The 27,254-nt window shown below is 43.6% G+C and overlaps 3 protein-coding genes across 3 annotated transcripts in view; 1 reads left to right on the top strand and 2 right to left on the bottom strand.

Annotated features, from left to right (window-relative positions):
• doc2a (double C2-like domains, alpha) overlaps nt 1-17,413 on the top strand; it is a 103,309-nt gene extending 85,896 nt beyond the window's left edge. Inside the window, exons 8-11 of the mRNA XM_075453280.1 lie at nt 4,258-4,454; nt 9,955-10,036; nt 10,850-10,946; nt 12,241-17,413. Coding sequence (XP_075309395.1) covers nt 4,258-4,454; nt 9,955-10,036; nt 10,850-10,946; nt 12,241-12,377 — 513 coding nt within the window. The 3' untranslated portion in view covers nt 12,378-17,413. The remainder of the gene's footprint in view (nt 1-4,257; nt 4,455-9,954; nt 10,037-10,849; nt 10,947-12,240) is intronic.
• LOC142370785 (NLR family CARD domain-containing protein 3-like) overlaps nt 1-27,254 on the bottom strand; it is a 390,613-nt gene that overhangs the window by 342,091 nt on the left and 21,268 nt on the right. The window lies entirely within an intron of this gene.
• On the bottom strand, nt 17,888-22,318 carry LOC142371104 (E3 ubiquitin-protein ligase TRIM35-like). Its single transcript, XM_075453710.1, has 2 exons — nt 21,850-22,318; nt 17,888-20,442 (listed from the first exon to the last, which is right to left on the bottom strand). The coding sequence occupies exon 2, from the start codon at nt 20,423-20,425 to the stop codon at nt 19,019-19,021; it is 1,407 nt and encodes a 468-aa protein (XP_075309825.1). The 5' UTR covers nt 20,426-20,442; nt 21,850-22,318; the 3' UTR covers nt 17,888-19,018.

Below are 27,254 nucleotides of genomic sequence, written 5' to 3'. Positions count from 1 at the left end.
TTTTAATCTCATTAAACTAATTGGCAGCTAGAAATGTGTCTAATTAGCATCAGAATTTATTATCCATCACAATACACACACAGTTCATGTTGATACATAAAATGAAATCAAATTAAAAAATACTTTATTTGTGCTCCACTGGTGATATTTATCATGTTGCCAACTGCATGTAGGAGTGAAAGAACAACCAAAAAAGGTGTAAAACTCCTTCTTCCTGTTCCTGGGAGCATATATCAGGGCGTCTGAGGTGTAAAACTCCTTCTTCCTGTTCCTGGGAGCATATATCGGGGCGTCTGAAGTGTAAAACTCCTTCTTCCTGTTCCTGGGAGCATATATCAGGGCGTCTGAGGTGTAAAACTCCTTCTTCCTGTTCCTGGGAGCATATATCAGGGCGTCTGAGGTGTAAAACTCCTTCTTCCTGTTGCTGGGAATAGAGGAACACCGACCCGCAGCCCGGTGACATTTCCTCCAGCAGGAAGCTGTGCCATTGAAGTGAGGATCGGATCTCCTTTCAGATGCAGAGTTTATGACTTTACACATGTTTTCCGTCTCATCCACCAATCAGAAGCTGTGCTGATTCCCGCTTTTTTCCTCTTCCTCAGCCGAATACCAACTGAAACTGAACACAGATGATCTAACGACTGTTACTCTTTTTCTGAAGTTCAAACGTATTAGAACCACAGCTTTTGTCCTTTAGTGAAAGGTCGGCGTGCGGAGGAGGAGGGTCAGCTGATGAGCTGTGAGCTCCGTCTGTAACGGGGATGATGGAGGGAAGCGGTGGCGGCTCATAGGAACAGGAAGCACAGCGGAGAAGGAGAGTGGGTGAGACAAAGATGGGTTAAACTATCGATCTGCTCACAGATCAGATGAAAGAGCTGCAGTGAGATGAGTTGTAATGAACGCTGTCGGGGAGGTGGAGGCTTCTGACCTTATCCGGCTGCACACGGCCTCCCCTCGCTGGGAAGCTTTGGCTGATGCAGCCACAGTTCAGGGTTAGAAATGTGAGTAGAATATGGGATTATAGGTGGGCTGCTGCTGCTTTTGGGTTAAATCTCGTCAGATCTCCAGAACTGCGTTTCTGCATGTTGAATCACTCACGTTGGTTCTGTTTCTGCACCCTTCAGGGTCCCAAACTTAAAGCAAGTTATCTGAAATTTAACCTCTAACCCAAAATTAAAAACAGTTCTGAAGGCAAAAGGAGGTCCAACCTTTTTTTACAGCGAGGTGGAGCTGATACAGTGGCCGGTTGGTGTGAGTGATCCACTGAATCCAACCAAACTAATAAAGGTGCCGGAAATCATCTGAATATTCAGACTGATTTCAGATTTAGTTCGACTAAAGTAATCAAATCAGAAGTAATCTCACTTCAGTTCTCTGAAGGCTCTGATTAAACTAAACTAGCTAAACTAACCGAATAACTCTCACTGACCTGATTAAACTAAACTAACTAAACTAACCGAATAACTCTCACTGACCTGATTAAACTAAACTAACTAAACTAACCGAATAACTTTAACTGACCGGATTTAACTAAACTAACTGAATAACTTAAACTGGCCTGATTAAACTGATTTAACTAAACTAACTGAATAACTTTCACTGACCTGATTAAACTAAACTAGCTAAACTAACCGAATAACTCTCACTGACCTGATTAAACTAAACTAACCGAATAACTTTAACTGACCTGATTAAACTAAACTAACCGAATAACTCTCACTGACCTGATTAAACTAAACTAACCGAATAACTTTAACTGACCTGATTAAACTAAACTAACCGAATAACTCTCACTGACCTGATTTAACTAAACTAACTGAATAACTTAAACTGGCCTGATTAAACTGATTTAACTAAACTAACTGGATAACTTTCACTGACCTGATTAAACTAAACTAGCTAAACTAACCGAATAACTTTAACTGACCTGATTAAACTAAACTAACTAAACTAACCGAATAACTTTAACTGACCTGATTTAACTAAACTAACCAAACTAACCAAATAACTCTCACTGACCTGATTAAACTAAACTAACTAACTAGCCGAATAACTCTCACTGACCTGATTAAACTAAACTAACTACACTAACCGAATAACTTTAATTGACCGGATTTAACTAAACTAACTAAACTAACCGAATAACTCTCACTGACCTGATTAAACTAAACTAACTAAACTAACCGAATAACTTTAACTGACCTGATTTAACTAAACTAACTAAACTAACCGAATAACTCTCACTGACCTGATTTAACTAAACTAACCGAATAACTCTCACTGACCTGATTAAACTAAACTAACTAAACTAACCAAATAACTCTCAATGACCTGATTAAACTAACCGAATAACTCTCACTGACCTGATTAAACTAAACTAAATAAACTAACCGAATAACTCTCACTGACCTGATTAAACTAAACTAACTAAACTAACCGAATAACTCTCACTGACTTGATTAAACTAAACTAACTAAACTAACCGAATAACTTTAACTGACCGGATTTAACTAAACTAACTGAATAACTTAAACTGGCCTGATTAAACTGATTAAACTAAACTAACTGAATAACTTTCACTGACCTGATTAAACTAAACTAGCTAAATTAACCGAATAACTTTAACTGACCTGATTAAACTAAACTAACTAAACTAACCGAATAACTCTCACTGACCTGATTAAACTAAACTAACTAAACTAACCGAATAACTTTAACTGACCGGATTTAACTAAACTAACTGAATAACTTAAACTGGCCTGATTAAACTGATTTAACTAAACTAACTGAATAACTTTCACTGACCTGATTAAACTAAACTAGCTAAATTAACCGAATAACTTTAACTGACCTGATTAAACTAAACTAACTAAACTAACCGAATAACTCTCACTGACCTGATTAAACTAACCGAATAACTCTCACTGACCTGATTTAACTAAACTAACCGAATAACTCTCACTGACCTGATTAAACTAAACTAAATAAACTAACCGAATAACTCACTGACCTGATTAAACTAAACTAACTAAACTAACCGAATAACTCTCACTGACTTGATTAAACTAAACTAACTAAACTAACCGAATAACTTTAACTGACCGGATTTAACTAAACTAACTGAATAACTTAAACTGGCCTGATTAAACTAAACTAACTGAATAACTTTCACTGACCTGATTAAACTAAACTAGCTAAATTAACCGAATAACTTTAACTGACCTGATTAAACTAAACTAACTAAACTAACCGAATAACTCTCACTGACCTGATTAAACTAAACTAACTAAACTAACCGAATAACTTTAACTGACCGGATTTAACTAAACTAACTGAATAACTTAAACTGGCCTGATTAAACTGATTTAACTAAACTAACTGAATAACTTTCACTGACCTGATTAAACTAAACTAGCTAAATTAACCGAATAACTTTAACTGACCTGATTAAACTAAACTAACTAAACTAACCGAATAACTCTCACTGACCTGATTAAACTAAACTAACTAAACTAACCGAATAACTCTCACTGACCTGTTTAAACTAAACTAACTAAAGTAACTGAATAACTTTAACTGACCTGATTAAACTAAACTAACTAAACTAACTGAATAACTTTAAAGCAATACTATGTAACATTTTTACCTTAAAATAACAGCTTGAAAAAAAATGTGCGGCTAGAATGAGTTTTAATATTACGATCGGCCTGTCTCCTATGCCCTTCGGGGGTCTGAGTTGGAATAACTGCGCTATGTAACTTTGCTGGAGCGGCCGGGAGCTGAGCGGAAGTACTTCGACTTGCTTTCTGGCACACCTACCGCAAAAACCAATAGACCCCTCTCACACTCCCAGGTACATTTGATTACTCTTCCCTTCTCGGTTGACATAGCTTGCACCTTCTAACTCCTCGCCGGTTCGTTAACAAACGTGAAACGTGAAAGGGTGTTGGATTTACGACAGTGTAACCGTACATTACCTCCAAGCCTGTAGGGGGAGCTCCATAATGGGCTTTTTGAGAAGTTACATTGTATTGCTTTAACGACCTGATTAAACTAATTTAACTAAAGTAACTGAATAACTTTAACTGACCTGATTAAACTAAACTAACTAAACTTACTGAATAACTTTCACTGACCTGATTACACTAATTAAACTAAATTAACTGAATAACTTGATCTGATTAAACTAATTTAACTAATTTAACTAAACTAACTGAATAACTTTCACTAATCACTTTGATCTGATCTTGTCTGCAGTGGGAGAACGAACAGCTGCACTGCCTGGAGGAAAGAGGCCGTCTTCTTCTCTCGCTGCAGTTTCTGCCTCCGGTCAGCCCGGCGGACGCCGACGCCGGGGGAGGCGGTCGCAGCGGCGGTCTCTGTGTGGGCGTGAAGCGCTGTGCCCACCTGGCAGCCATGGACGTCAACGGGTTCTCCGACCCCTACGTCAAAACGTAAAAATCCAACTTTTTTATTTCCTCTTTTCATGACTGTAAAAGAGTTGAAGGAAGTGAAACTGAAACAGAAAAGTCTTAAAGTGACGCTCAGCCAGCTGAAACGGCGTGTTCATTCCCTCCAACACGATTCATGACCTCGTCCTGCAAAGCGCGGCGAGCCGGAAATACGCCTCCTGAGGTGTTTCACCATCAGAGCCACAGATGCAGGAAGCCAACGCTGAGCCCAGTCCATGTGTCCATGTGTTCGAAACCGCATACTTCTCCTACTACTCCTACTAACTTTTTGAGTTAGTATGCGAGTTTGAGTAAGTTCCCGGATGCATACTAGATTCTCTGAAATGTTGGGTATGCATCGTCAAGTTACTACTCATACTCAAACTACCCAAGATGCAACGTAATGTGACGTCGCCGATCGTCATTTCCTGTCAAAACGGCAGTTTCAAGCTAGCTACAACGAGGGTAGGTTCACTTCCTGTTTTCAAAACAAAAGCACCAATTGTATGGTAATGGCTTTCCCTATGATAAAAGGCAACGGGTATTTTATTTTGTGAAAATAACCGGAAGTGCGTTGCTCACTGCGGCTAGCTTTAGTAGCGCCGAATTCGTGGGAACAAAATTGTAAACAGCCGGTATTTTGTCAGGTTTTCAACACGTTGGGGATCTAAACGACTACTTTCTCTCCTGAAAATGTTTCAAATGTTGCTAAAGTTTACAGAGTTTAGAGCTTAAGGGAAATCAGCTTCAGGCCGGCTGATTTCGGCTCGGGCAGGAGCGAAATGCATTGTGGGTAAACGCTCTGCATACTGTCTGATCGATGAGAATGCATTATGTAGTAAGTAAGTATGTAGTATGTAGTATGTAGTATGGAGTATGCAGTATGTAGTATGTAGTATGTAGTATGCAGTATGTAGTATGTAGTATGTTGTATGCAGTATGTAGCATGTAGTATGTAGTATGCAGTATGTAGTATGCAGTATGTAGTATGTAGTATGCAGTATGTAGTATGCAGTATGTAGTATGTAGTATGTAGCATGTAGTATGTAGTATGTAGTATGCAGTATGTAGTATGTAGTATGTAGTATGCAGTATGTAGTATGCAGTATGTAGTATGCAGTATGTAGTATGTAGCATGTAGTATGTAGTATGCAGTATGTAGTATGTAGTATGCAGTATGTAGTATGTAGTATGCAGTATGCAGTATGTAGTATGTAGTATGTAGTATGCAGTATGCAGTATGCAGTATGTAGTATGCGGTTTCAAACACAGCCCATCACACAACTGCACTTCCTGTTCGGCTTCAGGCTGGAACATCATCGGTTACACTTATAATATATATATATATGTGTACTTCCAGCCGGAACTTATATGCACCACCAGGTTGGTGTTCTTGGAATTGAGAAACATCAACTTTGAATGTATTGATAGCCTGAATCTGAATGCATGCACGTGTGTCACGTTGTAGGAAGGACAGACCTTTGAGGTCATTTAAGGTCATTTAAGTTCCTTTAAGGCACTTTAAGGACCTTTAAGGACCTTTAAGGACCTTTAAATCCTCCCGCAGACCTCACTGAATTCTGACAACAGCCAACATTTCTGCATTAGTCAGACAATTAAAAAGCTGTAATTTCACCGTCTTATGAACTGTGATGACCAGTGAGGCAGTTATTGGAACAAAAGCACCATGTGTCTCCCAGCAGGGAGGGTAATTAGGGCTGCAGCTCCGTCAGAGGGCAACCGGGAGCCATTTTCATTTGATAGCTTCTTTTTGCTTTTGTTTCCTCCAGCCATCGGGGGATGTTCTGTTTGAAGAGGAAGACGGTTTTTCTGCTAATATCAGAAACAAGAAGGCAACTGAAAACAGACGGTTCAGGGAAATTAGATTTAGTTTCCATAATATCAGCCCAAAACAGGCCGCTCTTCCTTTAAATATCAGTGGAAACTGGAACGAGCTTCATCTTCAGTTTTAGATCCGATGGATGACATTAATCTAACATTTGAGATCTACTCAGGAACTTTATGAACAGCTATAAGAGACCCTAGCTGCCCATAATTCTCATTAATTACAGCTGAAATAATCCATCTTACATGCATCTCAAAACATTGGGCCTCATGCAACAACCCTTCGTACGCACAGATTTGTTCTTAAGTCGTGCGTACGAGTGATTTAAGAGAACATTCACCAATCTGTTCGTATTTTACGTTTTCTTTCAGGTACGAACAGAATTTACGAGTGATCCAGACCTGCCGTAGGAGTTTCCTAAAGTAGTCCGCTGTTATTCCAATCAAGTTTGCTTGACTAATGGATTGTATATTTAATTACTTTGAAGCAAACATAAATACATTAAACCCCATAATGATGCTGACATTATTCTGTTTGACTTAAATTATGCACTAATTGAAGGTTAATTTGACTCTGTATATAACAAGGTCAATGGGAAGCGTAACCAGCGGCTGACTTTCTACTTTTGGATGCCTTAGCGCGCCAGGCTCTTGGAAGAGAGCGTGTGTTCCGAGACGTGTAGACAGACGAATGGCTGACATCGTGATTTAGATCACCAAGGACTGTAAATATGCAGCTTCCTGGAGCCACAACTCCAGAGAGAAACACGCCGATCAAACCCAATTCCACCACACGTCCAGGTCCTCACCACCCTTGGATTTTTGGCCACTGGAACCTTTCAGAGGGAGATTGGAGACAGATCGGGGGTGTCCCAGTCCTCTGTGAGTCGTGCGCTCCCCTTGGTCATCAAAGATCTCATCAGTTTATCACCCATGGTACATCAGATTCCCATACACCGCTGTCCAACAAGTACAAATTAAGAGGGACTTTCATACCGTGGCTGGGCTGCCATCTCCATACAGAGGGGGGACAGACTGCTCTATAGCCCAGAGCTGCCCGAGAGCTGCCTGAGGGCCTGAAGGTCACACAGATCCAGGCCTGAAGGTCACACAGATCCAGGCCTGAAGGTCACACAGATCCAGGCCTGAAGGTCACAGAGATCCAGGTCTGAAGGTCACAGAGATCCAGGCCTGAAGGTCACACAGATCCAGGCCTGAAGGTCACAGAGATCCAGGTCTGAAGGTCACAGAGATCCAGGCCTGAAGGTCACAGAGATCCAGGTCTGAAGGTCACACAGACCCAGGCCTGAAGGTCACAGAGATCCAGGTCTGAAGGTCACAGAGATCCAGGTCTGAAGGTCACACAGATCCAGGCCTGAAGGTCACAGAGATCCAGGTCTGAAGGTCACACAGATCCAGGCCTGAAGGTCACACAGATCCAGACCTGAAGGTCACACAGATCCAGGCCTCAAGGTCACAGAGATCCAGGTCTGAAGGTCACAGAGATCCAGGTCTGAAGGTCACAGAGATCCAGACCTGAAGGTCACACAGATCCAGGCCTGAAGGTCACAGAGATCCAGGCCTGAAGGTCAAAGAGATCCAGGTCTGAAGGTCACAGAGATCCAGACCTGAAGGTGACAGAGATCCAGGCCTGAAGGTCACAGAGATCCAGGTCTGAAGGTCACAGAGATCCAGGCCTGAAGGTCAAAGAGATCCAGGCCTGAAGGTCACAGAGATCCAGGCCTGAAGGTCACAGAGATCCAGGTCTGAAGGTCACAGAGATCCAGGCCTGAAGGTCAAAGAGGTCCAGGTCTGAAGGTCACAGAGATCCAGGCCTGAAGGTCAAAGAGATCCAGGTCTGAAGGTGACAGAGATCCAGACCTGAAGGTGACAGAGATCCAGACCTGAAGGTGACAGAGATCCAGGTCTGAAGGTCACAGAGATCCAGGCCTGAAGGTCACAGAGATGTCTCCAGATCCTCTGAATCTGTTGAAGTTCTGAGAGACTCTACCTCTCTGAGGTGCTCTTTTTTTTACCCAGTCATGTCGCTGACCTGTTGCTAAGTAACCTGATTCTTTGCATCACGTTCCTCCAGCTGTTTCTCTTTAGTTCCACTTTTTATTCCCAGCCTTTTGTTGCTCCAGTCCCAACTTTTTTTAGACGTGTCTCACCTTCAACATCTGATGTTTTCCACCTTTTATTGTGAGTAAAAACCGTTTTTTTATTTGCAGTTTTCACCATGAAACTTCTCCTTTGTTCAGACGGACAGTTTGTTGAGGAAACGGTGGATCTGTAAATCCATTCACACTGTGCAGCTGTCTCTCCCAGAGTCGCTGCTTCATCATCCATTTCACTGTAATTACGACAGTAATTCACTCAATTAAATTATGCTCCATCGAATGAGACATAAAAGTAGCAATTAGGATAATAAACGGATTATGAAAGGCTTTACTGGGGTTTCACATCCACTAAGTAGAATCATTTTATTTCCAAAATCATTTTATTTCCAAGCTTTTAATCCTCTCTTATTCTGATGCTGATCACTCTATTTTCACACATGCAGGAAGATCAATACCCCGATGCCTCTGTCGTTAAGAACTAAGTCAACCCGTTAAACTAAGTAAACCCATTAAAGGAAGTAAACCCGTTAAACTAAGTAAACCTGTTAAAGGAAGTAAACCCATTAAACTAAGTAAACCTGTTAAAGGAAGTCAACCCGTTAAACTAAGTAAACCCGTTAAACTAAGTAAACCTGTTAAAGGAAGTAAACCCGTTAAACTAAGTAAACCTGTTAAAGGAAGTCAACCCGTTAAACTAAGTAAACCCGTTAAACTAACTGGTTTAGTTTAGTTAACCAGCCAACAGAGGCCAAAGAAATTAGCCACGCTGCCCCACACCCTGTTTGTGCTGCAGTGGAACACGAGTCAGGGCAAATTAATTATTAATTACAGCATCATTATGGATGAATTATGGGATTCATCAGAAGATTTCCTGCAGAGTTGCCGACTGCTTCAGACGCTGCTGTAATTAAAGCGCACGTTGCCAGGTCTGATCCCATAACTCTTTGTTTTCTCTTCTTAATGCTTATCGGCCTCGGAGCCCAACATGATGCAGTTGTTTTTATGGAGGCTGCAGATGTTTTTATGGAGGCTGGTTGTTGGTGTTTGATGTGATATGAAGGGTTTCACCACTAATCGTGTTGATTAAAGGACTCATGACAGGAATGTGCATCACTGGGTCAATGTGTCGAGGTTTGAATGTTAAAAGTGATAAATGTTTGTTTTCACCAGGTTTAACTGAACTTCTCCCAGTCTGCAGCAGAACATGTCGGGTTTCCTCTGCTCGAGCTCCAGATCTGCAACAAGCTTCATGAAATGAGGCTTTTTGGGTTTCCCAGCTAACAAACGGATGATTAAACCAATTATGTGTCTGGTTCTGAATATAGAAAAGAGAGTAAAATAAGACTGAAAATATGAAAAATGATATCAGTGTAGCCTGAAATGCTTATTATCGGGGCAGTTTCCCTCTAACCAACAGCCAGGACCGAAGCTGGTCAGCTTGTTTTCGTATAACCGTCTCCTCACAGCTGCTAAGTCGTTTGCGGAGTAAATCAATTTTAATGATTCCCTTTCGCCTCCTTCTCTGCCTCCGCTGTCAGATACCTGAAGCCTGACATCCAGAAGAAGTCCAAGCACAAAACAGCCGTGATGAAAAAGACCCTCAACCCTGAATTTAATGAGGTAAGAAACCCCAGCTGCCCCCTCCCGCTGGATGGTGGCAGGTCCGAACGCTCCGCCCCCGCAGAGTGACGGCGGTAATGAGCCGGCGTTGGCTCCCTTCACCTCCGCGGTTATCGTTTCGTTTAACCTCCACCGGCTCACTGACAGCAGCGCTGCTCATTTGGCTTCTTCTGCTTCCTCTCTCAGTGGAAATGTTCCGCATGTTTTTCCTGATCGAAATGTGGTTTTGATTGCAGAATAGTGGGCGGGGCCTGATCAGGGGCCGACCAATCACAGCAGACCGGTCAGCTGACGGGGCGGGCAACGATTAAAATGTTTAATCTAATTAATCACATGATTTCCCTGATTAATCCCGATTAATCGCATTTGGACGCAGAATCCAATAACAAGTTAACTGGCCCAGCCTTAGTTTCTGACAGTTCAACTCCTGCAGGAATCTTACATCAAGAAGGAGTCCATAAAAGGGAATTTTGGTATAAATGCTCCGAAATGAGACGATGTTTTAATAAAAGTGTCGACAGTTCCACTCGTAATAACTTTAAAGTTCTGGATGAAATGTTTATGACTCTAATGTAATTTCCAAATGTGCAACACATCCGTGAGTGAGGGTGAACATCCTGTCACTTTATGAAGGAATACACTAAAAGAAAAAACTAAAAGGCAAAGATTATCTTATTGATCCGTTTAGATGGCAGTCAGAGATAGTAAAGTCGTTTTTACAGAATTGGGCAGCAACCAGAATCGATAATGTCCCTTTTTTCTGTGAAATGTCAGTTCCCATGCTTTACTTTCTCCTCTCTGTGCTCACTGCAGGAGTTTTTCTACGAGATCTCTCTGTCGGAGTTGACCAACAAGACGCTGGAGGTGACGGTGTGGGACTACGACCTGGGACGCTCCAATGACTTCATCGGTGAGCCTGATCCCTCCTCCTCGCTGTGATATGAAACGTGAAGCCGGACACATCTCCCTGAACCTGGGGGCTTCTCCCAGACATCTGCTTTGTCTGATCCAGCAGCTGCTGGTGCAGAAAGTCTTTCACGGGATCATCCTCCGGTCCAGTTGTGAGAAACTGGTTTAAATAATAATGAGGCTGACACATGCAGCCGATCAGTGTTGACAAGGCTGTTGAGCCAAAGCTTGTGGATGTTTGTTCAGATTATTACTGCATATTTTATTTAAAAGTGAGCTCCCTCCATCTGCCTGTGCATGCTCAGGAGCTGAACTGGCATTATACGAATTTAGCTATAATTAACTGGGCTGATTTGGATTGAATTAGATCATGATTGGATTACAAATAATTGCATTACAATTGGGTTTAACTGAATATATATCAACCGTGTTAATACTCTGTTTAAAGTGCTTAGAGATAACAAATCTAAAGACGGGTTTCTGTTCAATATCATCACAGGGTTGTGCTTACAACTAGGGGGAGAAAACAGGGTTCAACCCAGTTTATTTGGCCGAGAAATCCCCGAAACAGAGATGAAAAGGCAGTTTAACTTTACCAATCGCCCAAAAAGAACACTTCCAGGTGTTCACCCAAAAAAAGAAAAAGAAAAAACTGTAACGACTTCCAGGTGTTCACCCAAGAAAAGAAAAAACTGTAATGACTTCCAGGTGTTCACCCAAAAAAAGAAAAAACTGTAACAACTTCCAGGTGTTCACTAAAAAAAGAAAAAACTGTAACGACTTCCAGGTGTTCACCCAAAAAAAGAAAAAACTGTAACGACTTCCAGGTGTTCACCCAAAAAAAGAAAAAACTGTAACGACTTCCAGGTGTTCACCCAAAAAAAGAAAAAACTGTAACGACTTCCAGGTGTTCACCAAAAAAAAGAAAAAACTGTAACGACTTCAAGGTGTTCACCCAAAAAAAGAAAAAACTGTAACGACTTCCAGGTGTTCACCCAAAAAAAGAAAAAACTGTAACTACTTCCAGGTGTTCACCCAAAAAAAGAAAAAACTGTCACGACTTCCAGGTGTTCACCCCAAAAAAAGAAAAAGAAAGAACTGTCACGACTTCCAGGTGTTCATCAAAAAAAGAAAGAACTGTCACAACTTCCAGATGTTCACCCAAAAAAAGAAAGAAAGAACTGTAATGAGTTCACAAGATAATTGTAACTACACCGATTCAGTGATGGACTCACAGGTTACTGCTTACCTAGCCTCAGTTAACTCTTTGCGTACTTCCTGTCGCTGGTGTTTAGGTGGTGTCTGCCTGAGCTGCCGCTCCCAGGGAGACGCCCTCCGTCACTGGATGGACTGCCTGAAGAACAAGGGCCGCCGGGTGGAGCGGTGGCACATCCTGACCAACGAGCTGCCACGAAGCCTCAGCCACGACTAACAACCCCCCCCCATCCCAAGCATGCAGACGGTCGCAGTCCGGGATCACACGTTTCACACAAATCCTCTGCTTTCTGTCTGAGATGCACACAAACAACTCGACAACAGGAATCAGCAGGAACTGAGAGGACGAGTGTAGAATAATTACAGCCCGCAGAGTGAAGCCGGAGCAGCATGGTTGGTGTGCCTTCATTAATGCTCATCTGAAAGTAAGAGGTTGTTGGCGCCATCAACACTGTCAGTATCTCACCTGCACTCAGCATACACTCTACATAACAGGGTTAAAGAGGCGGCCTTCATTTACGTATTTCAGTACGAGGAGTGGAACTCACCAAAAGAAGGTACAGATGTGTACATTTGAAACAGAAATATAGCTAAACTTGCATGTTTGTTCAACGGCAGCAGAAAGTTTTGTGCTGGAGATCATGCAGAAAGACGTTTTTGTTGTAATTTCAGGTCAGGGTTTTATTTTGTTTGAACAGAGATCATCTTTGCATGAAGCCAGAATTGTTTAGCATAATTCATGACATTACTAACACTGCTCAAGTTTGTTGGCTTCAGCATAAAGAAATGGAGAAGCCAGAATATGTCAGGCTACAGATACAGTTCCAGGTCAGAAACATGCACAGACGTGTCTTGTGTTGCACTCCATCTTCCCATCGAGCTATCCAACCATCAGCTACAAGTTGTAAACTGTCCTGCTAACGCTTGCTAGCTAAAAGGCTAATAAGCTAGCTTGCATTCACAAACTGATCAGCCACTTATCTTTGTTATCCACCAGATCAATATGAGGAGGTCCCTCCACTCCAGACTCCCCTGCTAACCGGACATTAATTATCTTTTGCTTCTTTTTGTTTATAATTTCTGTTTATTGGGCAGTTAAACGTGACAAAAGGTCTCTAAATAGAAGGTATCCATCCATCCATCATCTTCTCCGGGGGTCGGGTCGCGGGGGCAGCAGCTTAAGCAGAGAAACCCAGGCGTCCCTGTCCCCGGCCACTTCCTCCAGCTCTTCTGAGAGCCCGCATCACTGCAGACGCCGCACCGATCCGTCTGTCAATCTCCTGCTCCATTCGTCCCTCACTCGTGAACTAGACCCAGAGATACTTGAACTCCTCCACTTGGGGAAGGATCTCATTCCCGACCCGGAGAGAGCATTCCACCCTTTTCCGGCCGAGGACCATGGTCTCGGATTTGGAGGTGCTGATTCTCATCCCAGCCGCTTCACACTCGGCTGCAAACCGCTCCAGTGAGAGCTGAAGGTCATGGCCTGACGACGCCAACAGAACCGCATCGTCCGCAAAGAGCAGAGAACCGATTCTGAGGTCGCCAAAACGAACCCCCTCAACGCCCTGGCTGCGCCTAGAAATTCTGTCCATAAAAATTATGAACAGAATCGGTGACAAAGGGCAGCCCTGACAGAGTCCAACCCTCACAGGAAACATGTCCGACTTACTGCCGGCAATGCGGACCAAACTCTGACACCGGTCATACAGAGACCGAACAGCCCATATCAAGGGGTCCGGCACTCCATATTCCCGGAGCACCCCCCACAACAGTCCCCGAGGGACACGGTCGAACGCCTTCTCCAAGTCCACAAAACACATGTAGACCAGTTGGGCGAACTCCCATGCTCCCTCCAGGATCCTGCGGAGGGTATAGAGCTGGTCCACTGTTCCACGGCCAGAACGAAAACCACACTGCACCTCCTGGATCTGAGATCCGATTATCCGGTGGATCCTCCTCTCCAGTACCCCCGAATAGACCTTACCAGGGAGGCTGAGGAGTGTGATCCCCCTATAGTTGGAACACACCCTCCGGTCCCCATTTTTTAAAGAGGGGGACCACCACCCCGATCTGCCAGTCCAGAGGCACTGCCCCCGATGTCCACGCGATGCTGCAGAGGCGTGTCAACCAAGACAGCCCCACAACATCCAGAGCCTTGAGGAACTCAGGATGGACCTCATCCACCCCCGGGGCCTTGCCACCGAGGAGTTTGACCACCTCGGCAACCTCAGCCCCAGAAATGGGAGGCCCCACGTCCGAGCTCCCCAACTCTGCTTCCTCATCGGAAGGCGTGTCGGTAGGATTGAGGAGGCCCTCGAAGTATTCCCCCTACCGACTCAAGACATCCCTAGATGAGGTCAGCAGAGCCCCGCCCTCACCATACACGGTGTTGACGGTGCACCGCTTCCCCCCCCGAGCCGCCGGATGATGGACCAGAAACTCCTCGAGGCCGCCCGGAAGTCGTTCTCCATGGCCTCCCCGAACTCCTCCCAAGCCCGAGTTTTTGCCTCAGCAACCGCCGAGGCCGCGTTCCACTTGGCCTGTCGGTACCATCAGCTGCTTCCAGAGTCCCACTGGCCAAAAAGGCCCGATAGGACCTTCAGCTTGACGGCTTCCCTCACCACTGGTGTCCACCAGCGGGTTTTCTGGGGTTGCCGCCACGACAGGCACCGACCACCTTACGGCCACAGCTCCGGTCGGCCGCCTCAACAATGGAGGCACGGAACATGGCCCATTCGGGCTCAATGTCCCCCACCTCCCCCGGGACATGGTTGAAGCTCTGCCGGAGGTGGGAGTTGAAACTCCTCCTTAAAGGGGATTCCGCCAGCCGTTCCCAGCAGACCCTCACAATACGTTTGGGCCTGCCAGGTCTGACCGGCTTCCTCCCCCACCAGCGGAGCCAACTCACCACCAGGTGGTGATCAGTTGACAGCTCCGCCCCTCTCTTCACCCGAGTGTCCAGGACATACGGCCGCAAGTCCGATGATACGACCACAAAGTCGATCATCGAGCTGCGGCCTAGGGTGTCCTGGTGCCAAGTGCACATATGGACACCCTTATGCCTGAACATGGTGTTCGTTATGGACAGTCCGTGACGAGGACAGAAGTCCAATAACAAAACACCACTCTGATTCAGATCGGGGGGGCCGTTCCTCCCAATCACGCCACTCCAGGTCTCACTGTCATTGCCCACGTGAGCATTGAAGTCCCCCAGCAGGACAAGGGAGTCTCCCGGAGGAGCACTCTCCAGTGCCTCCTCCAGGGACTCCAAAAAGGGTGGGTACTCTGAACTGCCGTTCGGTGCATAAGCACAAACAACAGTCAGGACCTGTCCCCCCAACCTAAGGCGGAGGGAGGCTGCCCTCTCGTGCACCGGGGTAAACCCCAATGTACAGGTGCACAGCCGGGGGGCAATAAGTATGCCCACACCTGCTCTGCGCCTCTCACCGCAGGCAACTCCAGAGTGGAAGAGAGTCCAACCCCTCTGGAGGAGACTGGTTCCGGAGCCCAAGCCATGCGTCGAGGTGAGTCCGACTATATCGAGCCGGAACCGCTCAGCCAGCACCAGCTCAGGCTCCTTCCCCAGCAGAGAGGTGACGTTCCACGTCCCAAGAGCCAGCTTCAGTAGCCGAGGATCAGACCGCTGTTGTGGATTTTTTTAGCAAAGTGAATAAGAAGTTACTCAGTAATAAGAGAAAATCCAGATTTTGTCTTTCTTTAAGTTTTATTCAAAGGCACACAGCATTTGAAGTCCCTCCTTCACTGAGCAAAATTAGAGACAGGAAAGGCCTTGAACAGAATCAACACAGCCAATATATAGTGGGGGGTCATCTCAACCTCAGGTTGGGAACAAAGAACAAATGGCCCCCTTGCGATTCCCTTGAGCTAAACTCCCCAGGAAGTGTCCACCATATAACCTCCTCCTGATGAATTTAGAACCTGCTTCCCTTAAATGACCAACAAAAGGATCACAGGATGAGAGGGGTCAGCGGAAAGTCAACGCACTTACTAAAACCAGATGGGCAGAATGAGAATTTCCCATCTCACCGCCAACGTCTCCGCCATCGGCTGCCGCCCAGCTCACACTGCACCCGACCCCCTTGGCCTTTCGGGCTGTGCCCGACCGAGCCCCATGGGCACAGACCCCGCCACCAACACTGGGTCTGGCTCCAAATATTTACAAAAGTAAAAGTAGTAATTTGGACTGCAGCCATCTCATGTGTGATGCTCTACCAGCTCAAACCTCCGTTAGCTTTTATTAGCAATACCAGCTAATAACAGTGCAAACATATCAATTACATAGAGGCTTGAAATGTGAGACCGATTCAACGAGAAATAAGCTGAAATAAATGTTCATAAATAGGTTTATTACTGCAGCTGTCACCACTTTTCATGTTCAGGGCGGCCATGTTGGATTATTGAGGTATCTTGTCTCCACCCATCATCTGATTTAAACGTACCACCTTATCGTTGGTGGGATCAGTCGCTGCCTCCAGCGAGGATAAAGCTCCACCAGCGTCTCAGTCGTCTGACTTTAGTCTCGTCGTGCTGCACCACAGGAACAGGGCTGTTTGATCCAAATACATAAAACTCACCAAAAAACTCTCTTTTAATACGTTTCTAGTTGTACTCTGTGAGGTTTGGAACAATGTTCTGTAATGACCAGCATGTGTGAGTCCCAGTAAATATAAATGTTGTTAAAACAGAGGAGAAACGGTCGGGGGGGCTCCTGGGATTTCCACCATTCATTCACGATTCTGCAGAATCCAGCAGTGCCTGAAGAAGCTTTGCAGCTCTTTTGGGATGTTAAAAAAACCACTCAGCAGCTTCAGTTGTCATTGTTGAGGTCTCCGAGGCTCCCGCGTCTGCTTTGTGAGACGCTGCATCATGTTTCTGCTGCACTGCTCAGTGAGACTGTGAAAAAACAAAGTGCATCCTGTTGATGATGATATATCAAAACAAGTGGTTCTTCCTCGTTGTTGCATGATGCAATATGTTGGTATACTTCTTTATATCTCTATACTCCCCTGCCTGTTTTCTATACAAGTGTTGAAGTGAAACATGATGAAACATTCAGGTTCAAGATTCTTCTGTTTACAGTGTTTTTGGTCTTTTATGCACGACTGAATGTACGAATGTGGCTTTCGATACGATATCGTTGTTTACACGGATCTTGTGCTTTACAGGTGTTCCTACATTTCTATCAGGTGTTTTATGTACGATGCAACAATAAATTTGGAATGCAACGCAGGCTGAGGACTGAGTGTGGGTTTGTTCACGCGCTGTGATGGTTGCAGAGTGCGGCAGCGCCACACTGCCCCCTGCAGGCGGAGCACAGAGGTGCAGCAGTGTGTTCACACATCAGAGGCAGGTGGAGCACATCCCACACCGTAAACCTGATTAGTTATTCTGAACTCTATATCTATATTTTTATATATCTATCTGATATATATCTATATCTATTTGATATAGATATATATATTTTATATATCTATAAAACCTGTAAAGCTGAACTTGAAAGTAAAAAAAATCAACTGTTAGCTTTCCATATTTAAAACCGCTTTCTGTGAAGAGAAAAGATCTAGAATTACAAGTGGGTCTTTAATTTAATTGGAGGCAGTAAGAACCCAAAATGTTTTTCAGCTTAATTTAATGTTTCAGACCTGCAACACGTTCAAAGTTCAACTTAGACTTAAAGACTATTACACTTTGTTATGTTCACTTACTTTTATTACATGCAATTAGAACAAAGGTCGATACAAGTTCAATATAAAGGCAAGGCGAGGCAGTTTTATTTATAGAGCACAATTCGTACACAAGGTAATTCAAAGTGCTTTACAGCTACATAAAATCACAAGAAGGCAATAAAATCATTAAAAAGAAATAAAAAATAAAAAAACCATTAAAAATAATCATTCATTAATTCATTTAAAAGTGAATTAAATGTAAAACATTAAAAGTAAAACATAAGTGCAATAAAGCATAATCAGGGAGAATTTCAGCCTCTGAGTCCATCACCATGGCTACGCAGCGAGCATAGATGCTCACTGAGTGAAATGACCACGGAAACGTGGTCGAATTCTCTAAATGTTCATGGAACGGATCAAATACTGCGTCAGTGAAACAGCACAAAGAGAACACAACAGGTGAGGCACTGATAGATTCAAACAGGGCCTGAACCTCTGTATTACTAAACCTAAACAGCAGAGGACGGTGCTCAGAGCCGTGGATGCATCAGGCGCCACATGGAGTCCAGCTGAGGCTCAACATCCCTGGCTGACCAACTGAGGGGATTATTTCACATGAAGAATGAACAGAATTAACTGTGAAAGTGGAAAATAACTCAAAGAAACAGCGAGAAGTGAAACAGAGAAACACAGAGCTGTGCAGTAATGTGTCCCAGTTTAACTCGTTCTGCGACTTTAACAGAGAAACTACATCAGTTTAGTTATTACTAGGGCTGGGCGAGTTAACTCCTTATTATTTAACGCCAACAACGAAACACTGCCAAGTTGAATTGTCTTCTCAGCGTAGTAGTTCCAGTCTAAAATATCACTTAAAGGCAAAACACACAACTGATAGCAGCAAGTCATTCAAGGAAACAGACAGTGGAGCGAGGCTTCTACATAAAAACTACAGAAAGATGCTGATGTTAAAAGTGTGTTTGCACAACAAATGTTATGGCACTTTCATTCATATGGCAGCACATTTAAAATAAAGCTAAATGCTAAAAGCTATACGCTACTTTTGGATTCATTTTTGGATTCTGCGTACAAATGCGATTAATCGTGATTAATCAGGGAAATCATGCGATTAATTAGATTAAACATTTTAATCGTTGCCCAGCCCTAGTTATTACACATCTCTCTGAACGCTCTGCAGGGTCACAGACACCTTTCCAGGTAATATCTTCAGTGGGGAGGATGAAATGGTGTTAATGAATGGAAACATCCTCTCAGTGAAGGTGTGTGTGAAGCTGTGAATGTGTGTGTTAGTATCCAGGTCAGAGAACGACAGCTTTCCTCTGTCCCAGTCCAGATTCACTCTGATCCTCCGGAGCTTCTTCTTCTGTTCTGAGAGTTCAATGGGGGAACCTGGAGGTGACCCTGCTGAGTATTTACCTCCCAAAAACTGGATTCTCCAAGCTTTAGACAGCACCGGTCCTTTTGTCTGAGCGGACTCTGCTAACACACCCAACGCCCAACATGTTGCATCTCCAACATCGACCCCCCAGCTGTGAGTTCCTGAGTTAAAGCCCTCAGAACTCAGAACAGAGCAGTAATGATCAAACCTCTCTGGATTATCAGGACGCTGCTGTTTCTCTCCTAAACTCACAGCGGTCAGATCCTCAGACAGGATGAGATATGAACGAGCAGTGTTTGGGTCCAGAATGAGGGGAGTGTAGCAGACCGTGTCCTTCATCTTGTTCCAGATGTTGAAGGCCAGGTTGCCCAGGTGTTTGGCCTGGTCTATCAGAGCTCCTGCAGGCAGCTGTGGATCATCCAGCAGGGGGCAGCGCTGGACTCTTTGCACTGCAGCCTGGTAGCGGTTCAGGAATGAGACGTCTTCAGCTCTCAGCTCCTCCTCTGTGGCTCTGACTGTGTCTGACAGAGCTGCCATCTCTCTGCTCAGAGCCTCCATCTTCTCCTTCATCATCCCACTCTTCTGCTGCTCTTCCTCCCTCAGTGCAGCCAGCCTGGCCTCCTCTTCCTCTGCTAAAAACTGCCGAAGCTTCTCAAACTGCTCCTTAATCTGCCTCTCTGTGACTCGGGCCTGGGCCTTCATGTGTTCTGCTGTCTGATCAAACTTCTCTTTAACTTTCTTCTTGAGCTCCAGTTTCTCCTTTAAGGGCTCCAGAGTTTCCTGAAGGTCCTTCCTGTGTTGCTGTGCAGCTTCATCGATGGGTCTGATGCTGTGGTTGGAGTGTTTTTCTGAATCTCTGCAGATGTGACACACCGGCTGCTGATGGTCCAGACAGAAGAGTTTGAGCTTCTCAGAGTGCAGACTGCAGAGAGCCTCTGAAGCTCTGTGATCTCTGTCCTGTACGAAGCACTCACACAGATTCTTCAACGCCAGGTTAACAGGTGGTTCAGCCTTTGAAGATCTTCTCTTACAAACGGGACACTCTTGTGTTTGCTTCTCTTTCCACCAGCTGCTCAGACAGTCTCTACAGAAGCTGTGGCTACATGACAGAAGAACTGGATCTTTGAAGATGTCATGACAGACCGGGCAGCGGAGATCCTCCTCTGACCTGGAAGCCATTTAGTCTCCGAGTGAAGCTGAAAGCAGAGCAGAAACTCAGTATATTCAGTAATGGCCGCCCTCCCTCCCCTGCTAAAAGCCCTCAAACGTACCTTCCCTTTGAGTGGAGTATCTGTGACGCTCATGAAATGTGAGGTCACATTTTATGTAATTTTGTTTGTTTTAGTTTGAAAATATTATTTCTGTGAAAGAAATATGTTAATATGTGCCAAAATGGTCCATTATTACATCTTGGTAAGAGCGCAATTAAAGAGCTTTTCAGTGTCACCAGCAGGTGGCGCTATAGGTGGATGTCACTATTTTATATGTGCGCGTTCAGGCTGGGTCCAGCATTCACCGTATGAAGTTTGGGACAGATTGGATAATGTATGTGGGATTTATAAGCGACTTTTTTTGTGGCGAGTGATGGCGAGTCATCAAACTTTGAGGCGTCGCCACGGCAACGCCCTTTAAGATGATTCCCCCCCCCCATGTCTTGAGAGTAACATCTTAAATACTTACAAAATGGTCCCCGCATTGGGGTTAGTTTCGCGTGGGACGACGGAATTCGGTACACTCATTCATCATGCCCAGACGCACAAAAAAGGAAGGCGGCCATTTTGGATGGAAGGTAGTTTTGGTGCCATTTTTGATCGATTCCACGCCTTGCATTTGATCAAACTCCTCCTACAGATTTAATGCTACAGACTTCAAACTTGGCCAGGTTATTCTTAAGACATGGGGGGAAAAAAATCATGGAGAAACTTTTCCAAACTCTTAACGGTGTGGGCGTGGCCAGGTGGTGAAAATCTTGTGATGGCATTTGTGATTTGAAAGTTTTATCATCATCGTAAGGTCCTAAAACTTGGCACACACGTCCACCCTGATGACCTCGTACGAATGTAAAGGGTATCGTGTGTGGGCGGAGCAAAATGGCTCAGTGGCACCCCCTAGAAATTTTCAATAAACCCTCCACATTGGGGTTATTATGTACTCGTACGTACGCAGAGGGTATCGTGCGTGTGGGCAGAGCTGCACGACTACGGCGTCCAGCGCATGCCCAACGTGCGCACATCTCGGTCCCGCATACAGCTGCTTGCAGCTTTCAAGTTTTTATTAATTTTTCTAGTATTAGCATTTTAGCTCAATAGCTTCTAGGACATGTGACCAATTGACTCCAAATCAGTTTGGGATCATGTAACTACACTGGCTGCATGAGATACACCTTTTATCTTTACATTTTACATCTGTTCATAATTTTCAATAACTTTAAACACAGTACCTTATCTCTGCTTTAAATATCTAATTTTAAATTTTAAATTCTATTTTCTTTTAAACAGGAAGTTGGAGCTCGCTGCAGTCGCCCTCTCCGTGTGTTTACTGTCAAATCTGCAACACGATGTAATGAGATGTTTTGCGAATATCCAACTTAAAAGTGCCTTCACCTGAGTGTCAGAAGCCCCTCTGAGTGGAGTATCCAGTAAAAGTCTGAAAGGGAATCCGGCCGCCTGCAGGTCCGAGCCGTTCACGGCCGGATGTAGAAATATCTCCAGCTGTTCGCACCTCTGGCGCAGCTCAGGTAACAGGTCCGGGGGTCCAGTGTGTCGGAGGGTCTCCTTCTGTCACACAGAACCGGACTCACCGTGAGATGGAGCCGGTCAGAGCAGAGGTGCCGCAAACACTCCCAAACTCTGAAGTTCACTTTCGGTTCTCGGATTAAAGGGAGGGGCTTAACACTCTGACACTTCTCCAGAAACACACCTGTAACTCTGGGACTTTCTGTCACTCAAACATACAAGTGACGCCATTAAAAACCTTGAAACTTCCTCTTTTCATATATACATGTATTAAAATAAATGATATAGCTGGGCCTTTTTAAAGAGAGTGAACAGGAATCTTGGGATTTCCTGTCCTCTCTGACTGCAGCAGCCTGCCAGGCCACACCTATCGCTGCTCACATGTTAAAGGGACAGTTCGCCTCTTCTGACATGAAGCTGCGTGACATCCCATATCAGCAACATCATTTATGAACATAGTAGTCCGGCCAGTTGGCTGGGCTTTAAAGAATAAAAAGGTCTGCTCCAGGTGTGGCTCATTCCAGAGTGGAGGCTCAGTGAGTCAGGAGCAGAAATGCATGAAAAATGGAACCTGACACCCGGGTTCATGTTGTCATGGGGACAGAAAGTCAGCTGGACCCTGAAGACATGTTTCAGGCTGAGAGTTACTGCCAACAAGAGGCGGTGCAGTTATTAACTGTTAACTGTCTGACCCAGTTCTGTACAAACAGTCCTGATCAGCAGTTCTGCAGCTTCCTGAAGCTCTCTCACAGTTTCTCTTTGGACATTTCCTGCTTCTTCACTCATCTTCAGTCCAGTCCTTGTACCTGAGCATCTTCAGAGGAATGTGTTTTTTCTTTGTTCAGCCACTTAACTCTGAGCTATGAACCATTCAGGCAGGAAAAAGGCTCCTAACTCAAGGGATGAACCAGAGTTGTGTCCAACTTAGCAAAGAAGCGTTTTAAACTGGATCTTTAGGCACTTTGTTCCCAGCAGCCTGTCACAGAGACACATCATTTGTTCCCATTTCTTTAGCTGCATCTGTGAAAAACAGCTTCATAGTTTCAACTTTTTTGTACATTTACGTTAAAACTGCTTTCAGTTACCAAAAGAGTCAAATTAATATAAGAAATTCAGTTTTAAAAAAAGCCTAATCCCAAAATAATGAACGTTATCACGTCTAAAAGTAGAAAAGTAGGAAAAAAACAGACAATAATAAGAATTATGTGTTATTCAACATCAAGAAAAAGTAAATAAGATTCAATTTAAAGCTTAAAAAAGGAATATAAGATATAATCTAATGACTAATTATGGAACAATTCATATAAATGAAATGATTAAAGTGTTTTATGCCACCAGAAATGAATAATCTAGAAGCTCTTTGTGGGTTTTAGACTGGAATTAAGATTTGTTCCCATTTCTTTAGCTGCATGAGTGAAAAACAGCAAAGATAACACAGTGTGACAGACAGAAAACAGGATTTCTGCAGCAACAAGGTGATTCCCAAAGAGCTGTTAGCTGAAAACTTGGCATATCTCAGCATGGCGTGCAGTGTGTCCTTAAACCATTTGAGGAAACTGGACAAATGGAGGACAAAAGAAGAAGTGTCAGGCCTAAAGAACTATCTCCAGCAGATGAACAGGATCTGAAAGTGATGTCCTTAAGAAAGAGGAAAACATCCAGCAAAGACCTGACACAGGAGCTGAGAGATGCATCTGGACCTTCAGCTGATCCATCTGCTGTTGGCCCAAGCCTCATCAGAAATGGGCTCCATGGAAGGGTGGCTGTCAGGAAGCCGTTCTTAAGGAAGGGAAACAGGGAGAAAAGGCTGAGCTGGGCCAAAGGACACAAGAAGTGGGCTGAAAATCAGTGGCAGCAGGTCTGATGGAGGGATGAATCCTCCCCAGAGCCCGGAGCTCAACATTACTGAAGCAGTGTGGGATCATGTTGGCAGAGAACGCAACAAAAGGCAGCCCACATCCAAAGAAGAGCTTTGGGATGTCCTTCAAGAAGCCTGGAGAACTATTCCTGAAGACTCCTTAAAGAAAGGACAGAAAGCTCGTCTGAGAGGGTTCAGGCTGTGCTGGAGGAGAAAGCAGCTCAGAGCAGATATTCACTTTAAAGCTGCTCAGAACTGAACTAACTCTGGTTCTGCCTCAGATTCTGGGTTTATGTTCATGTTGGAACATGTTTCAGTGAATCTCTGCAGCTGTTACCATGGAAACATCTGCAGATATTCACTTTAAAGCTGCTCAGAACTGAACTAATGTAACAAGGGTTAATTTGGCTTGTGTATAATTCCACAAAATTATTGTTTTAATTGTTTTTATGACATTTATAAGATTAGTCAGGTGGAACTTTTGTTTTCTTCTGTTTCTGTACATTCTTTTATGGGGGAGCAACATTTGTGACAAAATGACAACATTTGCTCTCTTTTTTGTGATGTTCGGTGAGGAAGGTTGGAAAATAAAAAGACCTTCGAAAGAGCAGCAGTGTGGTCTCCATCCATTAACCTTAACACAACGCAGAGGTTTCATACCGGTTACATATGAACTATTTATTAAAATGATATGACCAAAGACATGAACCTTAAAACAAACAGGAGAAATCGGAGGTTAAAAACGTGCGACGTAAAAAGACATGGATGATGATGGACGAACAAAAACACAGAAAACGTGCATCTTTAGACTACTTCATTCTGTTTCTATCTCTGTTTGGATTTTCTTCTTCTTCCTCATCTTTCTATCCTGTCTTAGTCTTTCCATCATTCTGGGTCGTTCTAACGAACCAAACAAAGTTATTTTCCTGTGTTAACCATGGAGTACAAAAAGATACAGAAGGGACATCGTTTAACAGTTGCATTACTGCATATAACTGTCCAGTTTACTGACTCTGTTTGGATTTAACTATTCAATACTACAGACCACTAGGGGGCAATGTGGTTCCATAGGAACAAGTTGCAAACACACTGACACAAACTCTCACTAACATTACGTTTTTCTCCCGGTCTCCCAATGCTCTCTCATAATTTTAGCTATTCATTATTACTTTGTTTGTGTGTGGGTGTTTTGTTTAGTGAATTATCTTTATTATCAATAAAGAAAAGCATTTAAGATGGGCATAAAATTTAAAATTTCCTCCCGTTTGTCGTGCCCCACTTGCCATGTCTCCGTTCCCCACCAGTGGGGCGCGCCCCACACTTTGAGAAGCACTGCACTAAGGTAAGTGGTTGACCAATTCTTGTGTTACACTTAATACTGATAAAACTGTCACCATGTTTTTTAAAAAACAGATGTAAACTAAAGTCTGTACCAAATATATATGTAAGTGGGGAACCGTTAAAAAATGTTGATGAGTTTAAATATTTGGGAGTGACTTTAGACTCCACTCTTACTTTTAAGAAACACATTAAAAAACTGGGCAACACTGTGAAATACAGCATAGCAAATTTTAGACATATTGGCAAAGACCTATGTAAATGCCATGATAATGTCTCATTTACTCTACTGTATGTCAAGCTGGTCTCAGGACCAAGACTGCCATGAAATCAATTGCATCACTTTACAAACAAGCTCTTAAAGTTTTGGACAGACGTCCCTCTCAATTTCACCACTGTGTCATACTGGACAAGTATAACTTGCTCAGCTTTTACAACCTCATCCTATATTCTGATATACGCCTCATGCACAAAATTATCCACAATACCGCTCCACCACCTCTGAAAACCTTCATCCATCCTTGCTCTGAACACATTAGCAGAACAACTAGATCTACCAGCAGGGGAAACTGTAGCCTCCCAAGTCGGCGCACTGCATTTGCACAATCTGCCTTTTCTTTTAGAGCAACTAAGCAATGGAATACCCTTCCCACCCACATAAAAAACATTGCAAATTTCTATACCTTTTCACGTGATGTGAAGCAATGGCTTTTATGTAATCAGTCTTGTCACCACTAATAGATTTGCACATGACTGTTTTGACATTTTGCTGAGCATTTGCATATGATAATCTTTTTATGTTGTGTGTTCGTGTGTGTGTATGTGTGTGTGTGTGTGGTCTTTGCCTGAGTGACTGCTTCTATTTTATTGTATTTTATGTTTTTATGTTTCTAACATGCCCAGGGACTGCAGATGGAAATTAGCTTTTAAGCTACAATCTGGTGCAGGTCATCTCTTTACTTTGTAATTAATGTACTTTGCACATGGTCCCTGACTAAATAAACTAAATAAACTAAACTAGGCGGATTAGTCATTTTTATTTCTTCGTCATACTTTCAAGTACGATCATGAAAAGAGTCTTAAAATGCAGCTCATGATTTCGCTGAGAACCTGAAAGAACTTGTACAAAGATATAAAACACATTGAATACAGTTTTAAGATTCAGCTGAAAGTGAATCTAAGTAAAGTCATTTCCAGGGAGTTAGTCTGGTTTTTCTTCGATTTTCTCCGAAGAAAGTTCTTCGTTTGTTCATCTTGTTAATGCATCTCACAAAGGTTTATGGTATAGGTCGGTTGTAAAGTAGGCGATCTCAGTCTCTTCCTTTGTGTAGACTTCCCACATCTGGTCCCGACCCAGAAAAACATCCCCCACAGGAATGTTTGGGTCTTTTGTGTGTTTTTATCTTCTGGAGGAACTGTGGACTCCTTGATTCATCCAGAATAAGTAAGTGACATTTATCTTGTGTACCATTTTGCTTTTTGCTAGATTTTTGACTGCTAAAGTAGGCTTGCTGTTGGCTTGTTTTCACTGTGTGATAACAGCCCCCATTGAAACTAGATTCAGCCAAGAAAGGCCAATTTGCCTGTTAATCGGTGGGAGAGGTCTGCATGACCCAAGCTCTTTTTAGCCAGTTCAGGTAGTGTTTTAGCTCAGTGTGTTTTTACCTTTTGAATGGACTGGGAACAACTTGATTCATCCAGAATAAGTAAGTAACATTTGTCTTGTGTACCATTCTGCTTTTTGCTCGATTTGGACTGCTAAGTACGCTTGCTGCTGGTTTAGTTTCACTGTGTGATAACAGCCCCCATTGAAACTAGATTCAGCCAAGAGTGGCCAATTTGCCTCTTAATCTGTGGGAGGGGTTTGCACTCCTGCAGACAATCATCAATTATTGAAGCACTACAAAGTAACTACTGTTGTTGGAAGCATCACCTTTCAAGTGTTTTTCTTCAAATTAAGGCTGTTGTACAAAGGCACTTGACTTTTGCAAGTCCGACTTCTTAAAGGAAGATCACCTGTAAGTGAAAGTGCCATCTTTCGATTAACCATGTGCTTCACTCCCGTTATTTCGTCTCG

The sequence above is a fragment of the Odontesthes bonariensis genome, chromosome 21 (assembly GCF_027942865.1).
Source record: "Odontesthes bonariensis isolate fOdoBon6 chromosome 21, fOdoBon6.hap1, whole genome shotgun sequence".
NCBI lineage: Eukaryota > Metazoa > Chordata > Actinopteri > Atheriniformes > Atherinopsidae > Odontesthes > Odontesthes bonariensis.
The sequence above is the reverse complement of the archived record's forward strand: the minus strand, read 5'-3'. Positions and strand labels throughout refer to the sequence as shown.

What these genes read in the sequence shown, in the direction of transcription:
- LOC142371104 (XM_075453710.1), bottom strand. Translation starts at nt 20,425, where the DNA reads ATGGCTTCCAGGTCAGAGGAGGATCTCCGCTGCCCGGTCTGTCATGAC.